This window comes from Natrix helvetica (genome assembly GCF_964273705.1).
Source record: "Natrix helvetica genome assembly, chromosome: 5".
NCBI lineage: Eukaryota > Metazoa > Chordata > Lepidosauria > Squamata > Natricidae > Natrix > Natrix helvetica.
The window spans coordinates 49,106,795-49,123,095 of record NC_138551.1 but is presented as its reverse complement, the minus strand read 5'-3'; the positions used below and the strand labels follow the sequence as shown (position 1 = coordinate 49,123,095).

The 16,301-nt window shown below is 41.4% G+C and overlaps 1 protein-coding gene across 2 annotated transcripts in view; it reads right to left on the bottom strand.

Annotated features, from left to right (window-relative positions):
- Positions 1–15,605, bottom strand: part of CRTAC1 (cartilage acidic protein 1) — a 32,709-nt gene extending 17,104 nt beyond the window's left edge. For both annotated transcript variants that reach the window (XM_081956428.1, XM_081956427.1), the window contains exons 1-3: positions 15,444–15,605; positions 8,858–9,060; positions 145–341 (exon numbers count right to left, since the gene is read on the bottom strand). In XM_081956428.1, coding sequence (XP_081812554.1) covers positions 145–341; positions 8,858–9,060; positions 15,444–15,497 — 454 coding nt within the window. In that variant the 5' untranslated portion in view covers positions 15,498–15,605. The remainder of the gene's footprint in view (positions 1–144; positions 342–8,857; positions 9,061–15,443) is intronic.
- Positions 15,606–16,301: the final 696 nt, after the last annotated feature.

Genomic DNA, 16,301 nt, shown 5'->3' with positions numbered 1-16,301 from the left:
CCAGACATATAGTATGTTGTATATCATAGTTGGATGGATATCAGAAGATGAAGGGAAAGGCAAACAACGTTAAAAAGGTTTGATGCGTTAATATGGTTGTCAATGGTAAGTTAAATGTCAAGGATGGAAGACTTTGACACACACCAGAAAAGGCATTATTGGTGTTTAGGAAGTAAATTTCCTCCCATCCATCTCCATCAATGTCACAGGCTGTCACACCAATTGCATTGCCCTGGCGATCCCTCAGTGCATAGTAGGGGGAGCTGTGTTCATCCACTGCAAGATTTAACAGCCGGCCCCGTGCCTTGTCATACTTCAGCACCAGGTTGGGTCCGTTGTACCTAAAGGAGCAGAGAGTAAGAAATGAAGCAAGAGTGAGCAAGAGTGGTTTCAGATATTAGCCCTTCTCAATAGTTTTTTCTCCCCCCCTCCCCCATCAAAGTGAAGTTTTCTATTGCTGCTAATGTAGTTCCTCAATTAGGCAACCAAGCATTCCCAATGTCTTCTTGGAGAAGAAAAAGGAGTGGACTTTAATGAAGAGAACGGTGGTGGGAACCAATATGCTTTCCATATTTTCTCATCGTTTGCACCGCTCCGCCTTATTAAGAAGCCAGTAACTCAGCCTGAGTTCTAGCACACTGGATTAATCACCTCCCTGCCTCTTTTCTGCCATAATGGATTTGTTAGATTTTAATGAGTCACAAGGCTCTCAGCAACTGCCACAGCTACCTTTCCAAAAAACTGTCCTATTTTGCGAGAAAAAGTCAACAGAGAAAAAGGAACAGAGCCACTGTTTTCCTCATGTCTGCTGAACACATCACGCATTTATGAAAATGCTTTGAAGTCGAGATTTATTACATTAATCTGGTAAGATTTTGAGACACATAATTCACCAAAGTTGATTAAAACCCTTCAGAGGACAGAGGACAAAGTTCAGGAGGAGAGATGCTTATGGAGTTTAGGATTATGTTTTTAAAAAAATATCAGGAAAGTCTGTTTTTTCATCCAATGTAAGACAAAGGCACACACAAATGTTATGTCACTTATACTTATGCATGTTTAAATCATTTTGTTTTACCACATAGCTTATATTGTTCCCTTCTTCAGATCAGTGAGATTCATTGGGAAAAATAGGTTAAAGAAGGAGGGCTGGATTTTGTGTTTCCTACATTTATAGAGACAGAATTCCTTTTCTAAATCTTTTCTGACATGCTGAAGGATTTAGGGATTAAGTCAGGCACCACTAGGGCTCCTCAGGAAAATGGAAACCAAATAGTAAAGGCCCAAAAGAAATTTCTTTCTTCTCTTATTTCAGACAACTAATGTATGCAAGATGCAAATAAAAGTTTCCCCTCCTATTGAGGAATCGGGATTTATCTGGGGCTGTATTGGTAAAAGGCATATTCCATGGGCTTTGACCTAAAGCCCTTGTCAGGAAGAGACACTGGGAAGATCTCTGATATAGCACTGAAAAAACCCTAAATTACTGCAGTATCAGATCAAGAAGACTGCTTTTATAGAGTACTTATCTGTCTTATTAATGGATTTGGCCAAAGTATACCCTTCCTCTAGTTGTGTAGAATTCTGCTTGTTGATTAAGGGAGAGTTCTGAATTCTTTGAGACATCCATCCATGTTAACATCACACAATGCAAAGTTGCAGAAACGCCTGAGTGGTTTCATCTGGCAGCTAATGATGTGTGACTCTAATGTGGTTAGCATAGAGTTTGCTAAGGCTGAAAATGTACAGCACAAAGAGAAAATACAACAGAGGAGGGCAGGGAGGGGAGCCCTAGTAGCTAGTAATAAATATAGAATTTGGTAAAACCTTGAGGGCAATATTTGAAAACCCAGGGGAAAATATCTTGTCCTCAAAGGAGATCAAGAGGGGAGCCTTTCAAGAAACCAATTCATGTAAAGGGTCAAGCCTGCAATCAGAGGCTGAATTTTATGTGTCAGTGGGTCTATGAAATGGCCTTACTAAAACATTTTGGCTACTCTTCCAAATGTATTTTGAAGTGAGGATTTTGTAATCTGAAGTAGGAAAACTGCCTTCAGAAAACATGCTAATATTTTAAGCTGTGTGTCTTGTTCACATTTGGTGTGATACATACATACATACATACATACACACACACACACATACAAACACACACACGATGTTTCAGTGAGGTCAGACCAGCATACTGTTTGTGTATTAAACGTATTAATACAAACGTATTAATCTCCAACGGAGTCCAAAGAAAAACAATTACCAACCTAATCCAAAGGGAGACTCCCCCCAAAAATCGAGACATAGAACTGGACAATGACATCGCCCTCTTCCCTTACATCAAAGGCACCACAGATAAAATCAGCGAAATTCTCCACAAACACAATATCGAGACAGCCTTCAACACTGACCAAAAAATAGCCGACATCTTAAGAAACCCCAAAGACAAAATCCAGCTAGAAAACCAAGGAGTCTACGAAATACCATGCAAAATCTGCCCTGCAACATACATAGGACAAACGAACAGGAGAATAAATGCACGCATCGCAGAACACAAGAACGCAGTAAGAAAAAAAGAAAAAACTTCTTCCCTTTTCCAGCACCTTAAAGCTACAGGACATGAAATTCATTTTGAAGGAACCTGGATAATCTCCAAAACTGAACACTTCAACAAGAGAATAATTATGGAAGCTATTGAAATATAGAAACACACCCACAACATGAATAAACGTGACGATAACTCCCACCCACCAGACATCTGGAAACCAGCCCTAATCAGCAAACGAGCCCCACCCACCACCCAGCCCGTTACAACACGAAACAACAATGGACACACAGCCAGCACCAATCAGCACCAATCTACTAATCATGATACAACCACACAACCAATCATTCCACTTACTGAAACAAGGCCAGCACTCCACACACACCTCCACCAAGCTTTATAGAAAGACGGCAGTGTATGTATGTATGTATATATATTCTTCTGCCTTAATAAAAGTAGATTCAGAAAACACTGTCATTTATATTATGGCTGAAATATTGATATAATAATCTGCCTCTTGGAATCTTCCAACTACTTGACTAACTTCAAGATCTCCCATATTTTTCTTCTAGAAAGATCAGTGGGAAAGAAACTTACATGTAATAAAAGCCACATGTCTAGCTTAACATTGTTTTGGGTTGTTCCAGCGTCTCTTTCAGAATGATATTCTTTAATTTATTTAATCATTGCAAGATTTGAAATGTGCTATATTAGAAAACATAGCACTGGCAATCCTAGGGTGGGAATCTTCCTGCAAAAGATTGCACTTTGCGATGCAAAGCTGTCTAAATTTGGGCAGCTGCAGCCCACGGCTGAATGAGATGCTTTGTTATCCTTTATTAAGAGCAATATCAAAAGGAAATTAGAAAATACCAGGTATATTAGATCTGCAAATGATACTTGCAAACTTTGCATAGACCATCTTCTGGTGGCAGCAGTTCTAATATATTTCTCATTCTTAAACTAGGAAATCCAAGGTATGGGTTTTGAGTGCCCTAGCATGGGAATATGCTGCTACAGCTTGTAGGGCCTCCTGTGTGCCAGCCTGCCCAGGTACTATTCAGTACTAAGATCTCCTCCTCTATGATCAAATGCCCCTTCCACAAAAGTGACATTGTTGTATCTTTTCACTACCAGATTACATTTTTTTGCCATCTCAGAAATTTAGGTGACTTGTTTATTACCATTATTGTTTTTTTTAATCTATTGCCTTTTAAATATGTTATGATGTTCTCTTTTGTTTTTATTGTATTCTGTTCCAATTCTGTCAAGGGGCTTTAAGCCTAAATACCAAAGAAATCATTGTGCCCTAAAGATGTATGTGTGCATGTTTTTTTTTTTGGGGGGGGGCAATTACAGTGCATCTCAGACTAAATGTGAGGAAGTGTAGTAAAAGCAGAAGTAAGTCCGTTTCAGGTTGCAAATAAATCATATCTCAGAGGGAGGCTCCAATTGCTTTGCTTGCTCCTGTTAAGACCACAACTAAAGAACTAGTACAATGTTTCTACTTTAGTAAGAATACTAACAATGTGGTGACAGTTTAGGACAGAGTGATGGAGATGTCGCGTCTGGAATGCACATCCATGAAGGAAGGTCAGAGGAACGACGGGAATAAAAAGGATGGATGGATTCAGGTGAACACATAGATTAATGAGTTAAGTTTGCCGGGTAAAGTTCCCTTCTAAGAAATTGAAGCAATCAGGGATTAATCAGGAACAACAGGTTGAATATTATTCTTACCCAGAAGAATATCTTACTGTAAAAGCCCCACGCCCCACCCCTTTCAAGTGGATGGTCCCTTCCAGCATTCCCAGTAAATTTGGTTGAATTAACATTCTGGTTAGCAATTCTAGGATTGTAGCTCATTGCACCTAAACACCATCTTTTGAGGGAAAGCTACAACCTTTCCCATTTGAGCACTCTCAAGATGTTTTGAATTATCTTCTCCATATTTTCCAATCATACATTGAATGGGTCTTATGGATTTGTTATTTGAAATATCTAGAGGGGACTAAATTAAGGGAAACTGCAGGGTACATATCCTGTAAAGAAGTCTACAGATCTAAGGAAATGTGACTTGGTGGTCAGTAAGATTGGGAGAAATGCCGATTCCCACACTTAGAATTTCATATCATTTACAAGGATTATCCATCATCATTATTTTTAGTAATTGCAATATTATTAAATATGAAATGTGCAGCCCAGTTTTTAGTCTCCTTGTGTTAATGCATCACTTACAATCATTCAGAAGGGACCATTAATTTCTTTTCGTAATATTTGAGAATTAGAACTGATTTCTCCAAATTTGGAGCCCTTATCATTCCTAACTACTAGGTAGAGTTAGGGGTGAGGCACTACAGCCCAACAATGTTGGAAGGGCAGCAAGTTGAGGAAGCCAGTGAGCTGGTCTACCTGTGACAACATCTTAGTCAGAATAGTCAGTTCATTATCTGATACTTAATATGTTCTTGACAGGATTATAGAATCTCTAGATAGAGGTTATGAGGAAGGAGCTGGACTCATACCGTTCTAACATAGAGTTCCTTTATGAGGGAGATGTGAGGTTTACACATGTGATAAATGCATAAGGTATGGTTTCCTATGTGATAACTTGCCTCTTCTTAATGATACATTAAAGTAGCCCTGGAAAGTATGAACACATTCCTGATTGTTCATTCATGGGAAACTTCCACTTCTCCCTATGCACATTTGTCAAGGCATGTCCAGCATGATCACCCTAAAGGCAAAACATGCTGTTTCTCTTTGAGCAGCTGGCCAGGCTGGTTTCCATTTCCTTCTATCCTTCCTCTTCAAGGGACTGTCAGATTAGGGATGCAAGGAGCACACAGCTGAATGCCTGCTCACTCCTGTGCACCAACTCAAGCCAAGCACACTGTCAATAATGCGATGAAGCACTCTCTCACTCTACTGCAGCCAATTAACACAATGTCAAGGTGCACACTGAGGCCGTCAGAAGAGCGAGAGAGAAGGTTGCCTCTCCTCAGAGTGAGATAAAGTTTGTTTTTCTTCAGGTCAAACCAGGGCGCTCTTCCACATGTCTTGACTTGCCTAAACTTTTCCTCACCTATGAGAAAGACCTGTCTCTCCACAGTTTTCTAGGCTTAATAAGATAATCTGGGTTCCAAAGATCACAGCCTTTGTATAAAGCTGCATTCCCCAACCAGGTTTTCCAGTTACGTTGTCATTACAATTCCCAGAATTTCCAGGCAGGAAAATCCCTTTTATTAAACTAACTTTGAATAAATTGTAACATTCCGTATGCCTTCATTCATAAGCTAACTGAAATTTTTTAGCCCGGCATTTGTTTTGAATATAGTCAATCCATCTTCTCCAGTCCAGCTTGTACTTCTCATCTGAGTGGTCCTTCAGATACGCTGAAATTTTGGCCATCTCTGCTAAGTTTACTACTTTTAACATCCATTCTTGGATAGTGGGCAACTCTTCCTTCTTCCAATATTGCGCCACCAACAATCTTGCTGCCGTCATTAGGTTCAAAATCAAATTAGTCTCTATAACAGTACAATCTGAAACTATGCCTAACAAAAACAACTGGGGTGTAAACTTTATCGTCTTTTTCAAAATATTTTGAATAACCCACCATATTTTTATCCAAAATGCTTTAACTTTTTTACAAGTCCACCAAATATGGTAGTACGTGGCACCAACACAGTCACATCTCCAACATTTAGATTGTAGATTCGGATACATACCTTTTTGGATCTAAATGCCATCCGTACAACATCTTGTAAAAATTCTCTCTCAAGTTCTGATCTTGTGTAAATTTTACATTTCTTACCCAGATCTCTTCCCATGTTTCCATCACTATTGGTTCTTCAATTTTGCCCCATTTTATTATCTTTCTTGCCGCCATTGTTAAGTGAATCACTGCAATTGTTAAATTATATGCTGCATGTCCTCCTCCAGGACATGAAAAAGTGGATTTTTTGCATGCTGGGCCCTGATCTGGAAAAGCTTGCCCATCTAGTCTGGGTGGCGTCTTCTCTGTGATCATTCAGTAAGGCTGAAGACCGCTCTTCCATAGAGCCTGTGTAGCAGCACGAGGAGTACAATTTGTGGAGCAGTTTAATGTTTTACGGATACGAGCAGCCTTTGAAGAGGTGGCATACAGATGAATCCAAATGGAAAACTGCTAGCCATGGAGATGTGAATCTGTTAGTGAAAGATCCTGGGAGACCACTGAGGTTGAATGCAACTTCAGGGCATCTGAGGTCCCTAGTGGCCCAGTGGGGATGAAGGAGAAAAATGTGGACCTCTAAAACGATCCTAGTAGTCCATGTGTTTAAAGCAGGCTTGCTATCCTGTCTTCCTGCTATAGGGATGGTATGAATACATGGAAAACAACTTAGCAAGAGCTAGGAAAAAATGAGAAGGCTCAGTGAAATGAATGTGGTTACAGAAACAATTTCCCTGTTTTCTAGGGAATCCTAGACAGAAGAGCTTTTCAATGGATATATGTTCTTTCCAGCTCAGTGCAACTGAGACATATTTTATGTCAATCCAAGTTATACAAGCAGTGGCCAGCTATAAAGAGATAGTCCTCTCTGGCCCCTACTTCCTAGGTCATGATTGCAGCCTGGACAGGTTGGGAAAGCTGGGGTGGGAGCTGAGAAGGCTACTGGCAGAGGCAGTTAATCAGGGAAGTGACCATGCGGGAGACAGTTAAGCTGTAAGCTTTGAGGATGCAACTGTACAGTAGTTCCACTGAAAACCCACATACACATCTGGAATTGAATCACTGCACAGATGTTATTTTTGGCTTATCCCAGAGGATCCATATCAATCTTTACATGTCCTATGAGCAAAGTAGAGTGTGAACATGTATACTTTTCCTTCCTTTTATAGCCTTTGCCAATTTAATGCCCTTCAGGGGTTTTCAAAAACATTTCCCCTAGGCCTCAACCAGCAAAACCAGATCCCACTAACTGGGAATGTTAGTTTTAATCCGGAACATTTGTAAAACCCCACAAACATAGCAGTGTCCAAGTTTTTCTGAGAAACGGGGTCTGAATTCCCCCACTGTATTAAACTTTAATGTGATTTGTTTAGTTTTGAACTAATACAATATAGGCATCCAGCCATTGTGATTATAAGGTGATTTAAGCCTTTTCTTACATGTGAATTGGACCATTACAGCTTGTTCAATATACCATGATGAAAATAAATAATAGTTCGGCATGGCCTACAAACAAATCTATATATTTGATTCTTAATGTATGGCAGTACACGTACTAATTCATATACTGTATGGCAGTTAGCCAAACCTGCCCAGAGTTGCTTGAGATTGTGAGGAAGGCAAAATAATAAATATAAATATAAATATAAATATAAATATAAATATAAATATAAATATAAATATAAATATAAATATAAATATAAATATAAATATAAATATAAATATAAACATAAACATAAACATAAACATAAACATAAACATAAACATAAACATAAACATAAACATAAACATAAACATAAATAATATAAATAATATGAATATTACAAATATTACAAATAATATTACAAATATTACAAATATGGCAAGGGCAGCACCAATAGTAAAAGGCCCCTTGGGTGCAGTCCCAAAACAACTGGAGTACCACTTGAACACCATGGGCATTGACAAATTTGCCATCAGTCAATTGCAGAAGGCGGCTTTACTTGGAACTGCTTCCATCCTGCGACAATATCTGTAACACTGTCAAACATCCAGATTTGCCTATCCCAGGTCCTTGGTAAGGACTTGATAGGTAGACAAAAATGCCAAACCCAGTCTGAACATTTGGCTGACAGTGCAGTGAATAATAATAATAATAATAATAATAATAATAATAATAATAACAACAACAACAACAACAACAACAACAACAACAACAACAACAAGAACAACAACAACAACCCTACTTGGAACAGCTTATATCCTCCGACGTTATCTTAGCAGTTCCTAGGTCCTTGGTTAGGACTCATGCTGTTGAGCTACCAACCAGTCCCAAAGGCTGTGAATCCCATCAAAGACTAATCTAATAATAATAATAATAATAATAATAATAATAATAATAATAATAATAATAATAATAATAATAATAATAATAATAATAATAGATTACACTGTGTTTTTTACCTTTTGTATGAACCCAGCCTTTGGGATGTAACCATCTTCCTTGCATCCTGTGAACGCTAGACTATTCTTTCTCCTCAAATATGGCTCCTTGTGGGGTAGCAGCCCCCTCTCCCCCCCAACTTCCCATACATCTAGCAATACTTAGCATTTTTCTTGGTACCCACCCAGCCACGACAATCTCGAAGTCTCCATCCTGGTCTACATCGGTCACGGCCACACCATAGTTGAGCTGAGTTGGGTTGCTGTCATAGTCAGGGGGAAGGATTTGATCCGTGACTGCTGTGAACATGGGTTTACTGCGCTGGGATCCTTCACCAGGCCAAGGCAGAACCAGGCTCCACAACAGCAGTAGCAGCAACCTTGGCACCTATAAAGAGAAGCATGTGGCTACATCACCCATTCACTTACTAACTGGGATTTTTTTTTCTTAATGCAGGAATTCTGTAACAGATTATAAAACTATGGAAAATAGCCATAGCACTTAGACTTATATACTGCTCCATACATACTACTTTACAGCACTCTCTGATTGGTTTACAAATGTTGGCATATTGCTCCCAACAATCTGGGTTCTCATGTTACCAATCTCAGAAGGATGGAAGGTATCAATCTTGAGCTGGTCAGGATCAAACTCCAGGATGTGGGCAGAATTTGCCTGCAGTACAGCATTCTAACCACTGTTCCAGCACGGCTCAAAATCTAGCTTGTTTTGCTCATTTCACTGCTACTTACCCATGCAAATAAGCATTGGCAGGGATCTGATATAACCATCCTGGTAAATTCTTAGGGGTAGCATTGCCACCATCCCCGTACAGAATTGGGCAAGCAGTTTTGGAGACTTTGGTATGGTTCTTGATTGGTCAGCAGTTGCCTAATGCTCAAGTACCAATAGAGATGTTGTTTTTTACTTTATTGTGGGCAGGAAACTCCTGTTTCTTAACCTTCTGAGCTTTAGGGGGGAAGCATTGGAATGCTAGATCTATGGAAAATTTCAGCTGTTATGAAGAGCAGGATGTGCTGACGCTATTGTTCATACCAAACATCTAGTTTCAGGACTGAAAGTCAATTCAGCTGTCTCAGAATTCACTCTGGGATGTGAAACCATATAAGCTTCAGAGTTCCACATCCCTGCTGAAGAGAAACAGAAATATACTAGGTTAGACCATTAGATCTCACATTCATTCATCAGAATTAAAAGGAAGAGAAAGGACCTTAATTCATTCCTTCAAGAAGAATGTCCCATCTCTCTCCTTTGATTCCATCAAAGACTAGGAGTTGATTTTGTGGTTACCCTGAGCTAGAAAATGGGAGAGAAAGAATCTATTAAAAAGAACCAGGCAACATAGTGATTTAAACCCAAATGCAGTGATGTGGACAAGTATTTCAGTAACGTCACATTTCTGTTTTAAGTTGATCACACTCTGCTTCATAACTTTCCAGTAGCTTTGATGAAGATCAGACAATCCTGAGGGCCATCCAGTCTCTTTTCTGAGACAGGATCTTCTCAACATTAAAGCACTTGCACAGAATGCCTGTTGATCTCTCCTATGTAGTAGTCCATGCAAAAAAAAAAAAAAAGATGGCAGCAAATAAAGCATCTTGTGCCAGAAATCAGCTTTCAGTTCAAGATAGACTCTGAGATATGATAGCCACTTTTGCTTCATGAGAAGGCAATTTTGCAATGAGATTCATTAATTCTTAAAACAGATGAACGTCTCTTCCCTTCATTTGTAAACACAACAAGGGTAGTTAAAGCTTAGCAAGAAAACAGGCACTTCTTCATTTTGTCAGTATCCACATATGAAAACTCTTATAGTTTATGTTAATAACTATCTTTCCTCCCTCAGCCAGGGCTGTCAGTTTGGAGTATTCTTATAATCAGTATTGTAGGTTAGAATCAATAGTCCCTTTAAAGTCCCTTGGAATGAAAGTGTGAAGGGGAGAAGCCCATCGTTTCATCATGTTTTATCCATCCTGATTGTGTGAATAAGAAGGCTGTCAAAAGGCATTATGGAATAGGTAATCTGTCTTGTGAACATTTCTACAGATAATAACTCATTAGCTCTATTATTCGCCTTTTGGGACTATCTTAACCTCTCTTCACAGTACCCTGTGGTATTAACACTTCTACAAAACAGATCTCAAGGTAAGCTCTTGCAAATCTTCTTGCTGGCTCCAAATCCAGAGGTGGTCTTGAACAATTGTGAGTATCCACTCTACCTACACTGATAGGAAGATGGTACTACAACTAGGCATGTCCTAAGCTTTTCCTCCTCCTGCTGGAAGATCAGCAAGCCTCCAAGACTTTCCATGACTTCATTGAAATCACCATATGCTCAAAATTATTCTCTGAAGAGGCAGTGGATGAAATTTATCTATTTCATTATGCTTTGCAATATAATTTAGGGCTGCAGAATTCAGGAAATATAAGAAACCTACCCAAAACAAAAACAGAAAAGCCTCAGTAAACTTGGTCATTCCTGTTTATATAAGAGAGGAGGCCCTGGGTGCATATAATGGCAATTAATAATGATTACTATGAATAGTTATGATGTAATAATATCAGGAGCTATCAGGCTTGGTCTTCTCATCAGGAAAAACTTAACTATTCACTTCAGAAACAACGAAGGAGCCATTCATAGGTATCTATAAGTCAAATGACCAGGTAGGAAGTACAAGAGCAAATGCATCTTTCTTGTGTTCTTCCACAGCAAAACAATCCATCATACGAGGCCGGTAGCTGGTCCTATCCTCCAGTTTAGGCACAGATTAACTCTTCATTAAATAAGTTTCCATAAACATAGGATGGTAACAGGCGCCTGGTGACAAAGACAACGTGTTCTTCTGTCGCGCTCCCAGCATTTGGCTTGAGCTAATTAAACTCATACATCAGTGTGCATTTCTAGATAGATCATTAGGGAAATGGCCATTAATTAAGTTGCCTTCCTAAACACGCACAAACATGCACTCAGAGCTTGCACCTGTGTGCGGGCAATGAAGAAAATGTACTTGATCCTTGTAACCCCTGCTCTTCCTCTCCTGGGATTTCAGCTTTCCCCTTGGACCTTGGAAGACCTGGTTTTTATGCTCCTAGCACTGTCAGATAAAGTTGCTAAACACATTACAAAATCCTTATATGGAAAATAGTTCCGTTTAGGCTTATTTTGAACAGTTTCCCATAGCCATTGAAGAAAACTGATTAGGAACCACGATCCTATCTGTCATCATGTGCTATAGCTACTATAAAGCATTTCACAGGAAAAGACATACAGATTAAAAATTAATCTTAACCCCAGCCCCAAATTTCATTTTTGCATTGATCTACTTTCCTAGTACAAATCTATTCAATTTTGTGCCTGGTATTAGCATAGCTTAGCCCAAATATTGGAGCATAATTCTCATTAACCTTAGCCAGCATATCTCACTAGATTGGGCTGACTGGAGTTTGGACGCCAATATATCAGAAGAATGTCAGGTAGGGAGAAGTCAGCATAATTGTTATCATCTCCATTTAAATCCATATGTGATCTAGTCCCAAGTCGGCTGGTGAAGTTTCTAGTTCTGGGTGAACAAAATGAAATCCAAGTACAGGTAGTCCTTGATTTACGACCTCAATTGAACACAAAATTTCTGTTGCTAAGTGAGACATTTTACGACCTTTTTGACACAGTTGTTAAGTGATTCACTGCTGTGTTGGTAACCTGACTGTTAACTGAATCTGACTTCCCCATTGACTTTCTTGTCAGAAGGTCGTAAAAGGTGATCATGTGATCCCGAGACACTACAACCGTCATAAGTATGAGTCAGTTGTCAAGCATCTGAATTTTGATCATGACCCCATGACCATGGGGATGCTGCAACGGTTGTGAAAACAGTCATAAGATACTTTTTTCAATGACATTGTAACTTTGAACCATTGCTAAATGAACCGTTTTAAGTCGAGGACTACCTGTACACAAATAAACTAGTGAATGCTTCCCTCAGTGCTACTGGGCTCCCTGACTCAGTGGATGCTACTATTTCTTTTTCAAGTGAAACATTGAACCAGAAAGTTGGCATATACCAAAGCAAGATAACAGTCTCCAGCATCATTCCTATGAGCACCTCTGTCACCTACGATTTTCAAACTTAACTTAGAAAACAACAATGCTAGGTGGTAGCAGTTGAGGGCTTTGTTTAGAGAAGGACCTCCTGGACCTCCAAAATAATCTCAAAGCAAAAGTAAAGCTGGGTTCCAACTCTGGAACAGAGTATTTTGGATTGGAAGCGGAGGCCAAAGGGAGTGGTGGGGATCAATCTCACATTTGTCTTTTTTAAAATTGACAGTTTGGTGACTAAGGCAGCCATTTTGTGATATTGTTCACGACATGACTCAAAATTCCCAATGTGTCTACTGGACTCCAAAGGTTGCCTATCCCTGTTTTGTTCTCGGGTTTCAAGAGTTTACTTCCTGGGTTGGGGGCGGCCATTCAGCAGACACTGCCGATATGCCTGCAAAAGTCCCTACTGGATGCCCATGGAAAGGCTGCAAGTATCAAGAGAGCAGCATGACACAAGAAAGGAAAATCAAGGAGAATCTCTCCATCCCCATGTTCAAATAGGATTGCATAGAAAAGCAATGGACTAAAGCGAAGCGTTCATGTGCTGCTTCCTACGTTGTTTTTGATCGCTTCCCTTGCCTCTTCAAGTCTGACTGTACACCGCCCCGAGTCCCTTTTGGGAGAGGGGGCGGTCTATAAATACGAATAATAAATAAATAAATAAATAAATAAGTTAGCTCTGAAAGTGGAAGATATGGATAGGTTAAGAGGATTCAAGATTGAATCCACTTACTTCTTGAACCAAACCAAGATCAGAAACAGTCTTAGGTGTCTGTTAGGATTACAAGGGACGGATACGGTTTTCAATGTCCTTGGCAGCTGGAAAAAAACAATCGTGGACGCCATTTTGTTCTTGCTGTGGACATTGATGGAAATCATCTGCATGACTTCATGCCCTATACCTTATGATCTTTTATTATACCAGGGGTCTGCTCTTACACAGAGAATGCCGTGTGGACAAAATGCCCATTCTGAACCCACCGCTGCAGCAAATTTGCTCCAAAACACAAGACTGTGATAATAATCCGCTTTTTGTAGTTGTCTTCTAGTTTTCTAGTCATGTGATTCCAAATGCTGACTGGATGAAAAGCTTCTAAAAGAATAGCGTTTAGAACAGGGATGCGTATTGTCAAACTAGAGAGAAGGCGCTTCAAGAGGGGATGTTTGCAATTGCATATTTCCATGACTTTCATGATTTCTTAGGGTGTGGCTGATCACACTGCTATTTGTAGCCATATATGCAGAAACCAGTAGGTGACAGCGGATTTCTTCTGTCGGAAAGAAATTGGGATTTGCATAACATTCTAACACTATGCAATAATCCGCTAATAAATGCATGCTTTGATTTCTTGCCATTGGTCAGAGGAAGGGAGAAGAAATTGCATGTGATTTTCTCAGTTGACACGTTCACCAGGCAAATCCTGTACTTTCAAATGAGTGGCCATAGCAGAACCAAACATTTAAGTGGACCACTGTTCCGCATTAGCGAGCAGTTTCTACTCCATACTTTCTGCTGTTTTCCTAAATGATAGTTGAACTCCTACAGAACCACATCACCAATATAATATAGATGCTTTTCCAAAAGCCACACAGTGACACAGGGTTTTCTGTCTCATTGTGACATCACTCGTTCACAGAGTTGTTGTCCAAATGCAATTCCTGTATCCTTCTCGGTGACATCATGTCTGTTCAGCCAATGACGTGTGCTGATATCAACCTAGTTAAGAGATGTCACAAGATGCCAACCCACCAGATTCTTGTTCAAAGTGCAGGAGGGCAAACGGGTTCAACCAATCAAAAGCGATGACATCATAAAATTCAGGTTTGAGCTTCAGTAAGGACCAAGTATTGCTTCTGGTGCCAAGTGTTGTTGTTGTTGTTTTCTTTCTGAAGCCATTAACAAGAAAAAGCTACTGGCTTTGTCTGCATTGCTGTCTTTCCAGAGTTTGCTATTCCCAGCCCAGATCCTGCATTAATACTGCAGCCAAGTGATATCCTTTCCCACCAAAGAATTTGGAACTAGACCTATCAGATATTCAGGAAGCAGCCAGAACTCCGGGGCCCATAGAGTTACACTTCAGAGTTGGAACCATGCCTTTCCTCGGCCATGTCAAACTGCAGGGTATCAAGCCAACCTCAACACTGGCATTGCCACTACTAGCAGCTGCCGCCACCAGCAGCACTAGTGCAATCTGGAGAGCAGCAGTCACCTTGGCGTTCAGTTTTTGCTCGCTGCCGGAGGCGAGCACTCCAAGAAACGGCTCCCTGCTCAGGAAGATCCAGCGTGCCATTGGACAGCCGATAGCGGTCTCCACCGCGGCTCTTCGGCGCATCCCCAGCGCACAAAAGTCCTTCCCCGTCCCCATCACATCTCTCAAGCCTTCATTTCCACTTCTTCCTTCCTGGTTTCCGAAGCTTCTTCACACGGTCCCTCCCCACCACTCGCTCCCAGAAACCCACCCCTCAACCCAAAATTCCGCCCGCCAGTCTCACGTGGCTCTCGACTATGCTTTACATAGCCTCCTCCCGCCCCGCATCATTCGCCAACTGCAACTTTTCTTCCCACCCAAAGTCTCCATCTCTTTGGGAATTTGGAAAACTTTGCTCCGGTCGGCTTGGGCACAGCAGGGCAGGAAACAGTTGTACTCACCGGGCAAGTGGATCGCCGGGGCAGCTCCATGCCTACCAGCTGGCCGCGAAGCATCCGGAGCGGGCAGGCGGGCGGACTGCCCTGTTCGCGTGCGGATGCTTGTCGCGTTAGTGTCCGGTCTCCGGCCACACCGCTCTTTCGGTCTCGGCGTGCGCGACTGTGTATCTCTCCGGCTCTATCAAGTCAGCGGAGCGAGCGCCTTCTTATGTAAAGGCTTGTGCCCGCGAGGCGACCAATCGCTGCGACCCGAGCACAGCAGGCACCCAATGGCAACGCCGGGAGGTGGAGTCGCCTGGCACTGATTTACTACCTGGAATTGCAGGGGAAGCGCGGCCAGGCAGCGCCGATCAATACGGAGCCAAACTGTGACGGGCGGTGAAGCTGGTGTGTCCGCCCGTCCGTCCGTGCAGGCATGGTATGGGGTGGGGGGGAGCAGCTTTCAAGAGCAGGAGTGTAACCTTTACAAGGGAGGAGTACTGCTCCGACGACACCACCCCTGGCCACAAAGGAGAGCAGCGTATTGAGTGGGCGTGGGTATCGCAGGGGCCACCTATCCTCCGTCTTCTTGAAGCCAATTTTGACCGGACTATCTTCTATCCCGTTTCTTTTATGTCAAGAAAAAGATCAGAGGAAAAGTGCCCTGGCTGGAAAGTGGAGAGGCTGCGTGCGAGGATGAACGAAGTAAAGCCGGGGACCCTCGCCTCCCAAGGATGGAAGGGGGAGGCTTGCCAAGAGGGCTATGGCCTTGGAGAGAGCAATGCTGGCGCCTCGTCCAGTAACAACCCCCGACTCCCCTTCCCCGACTCCCGGACAGGACCCTCTGCAGTGCCCAAAGACCCCGGATATTCGCTCTCGCCG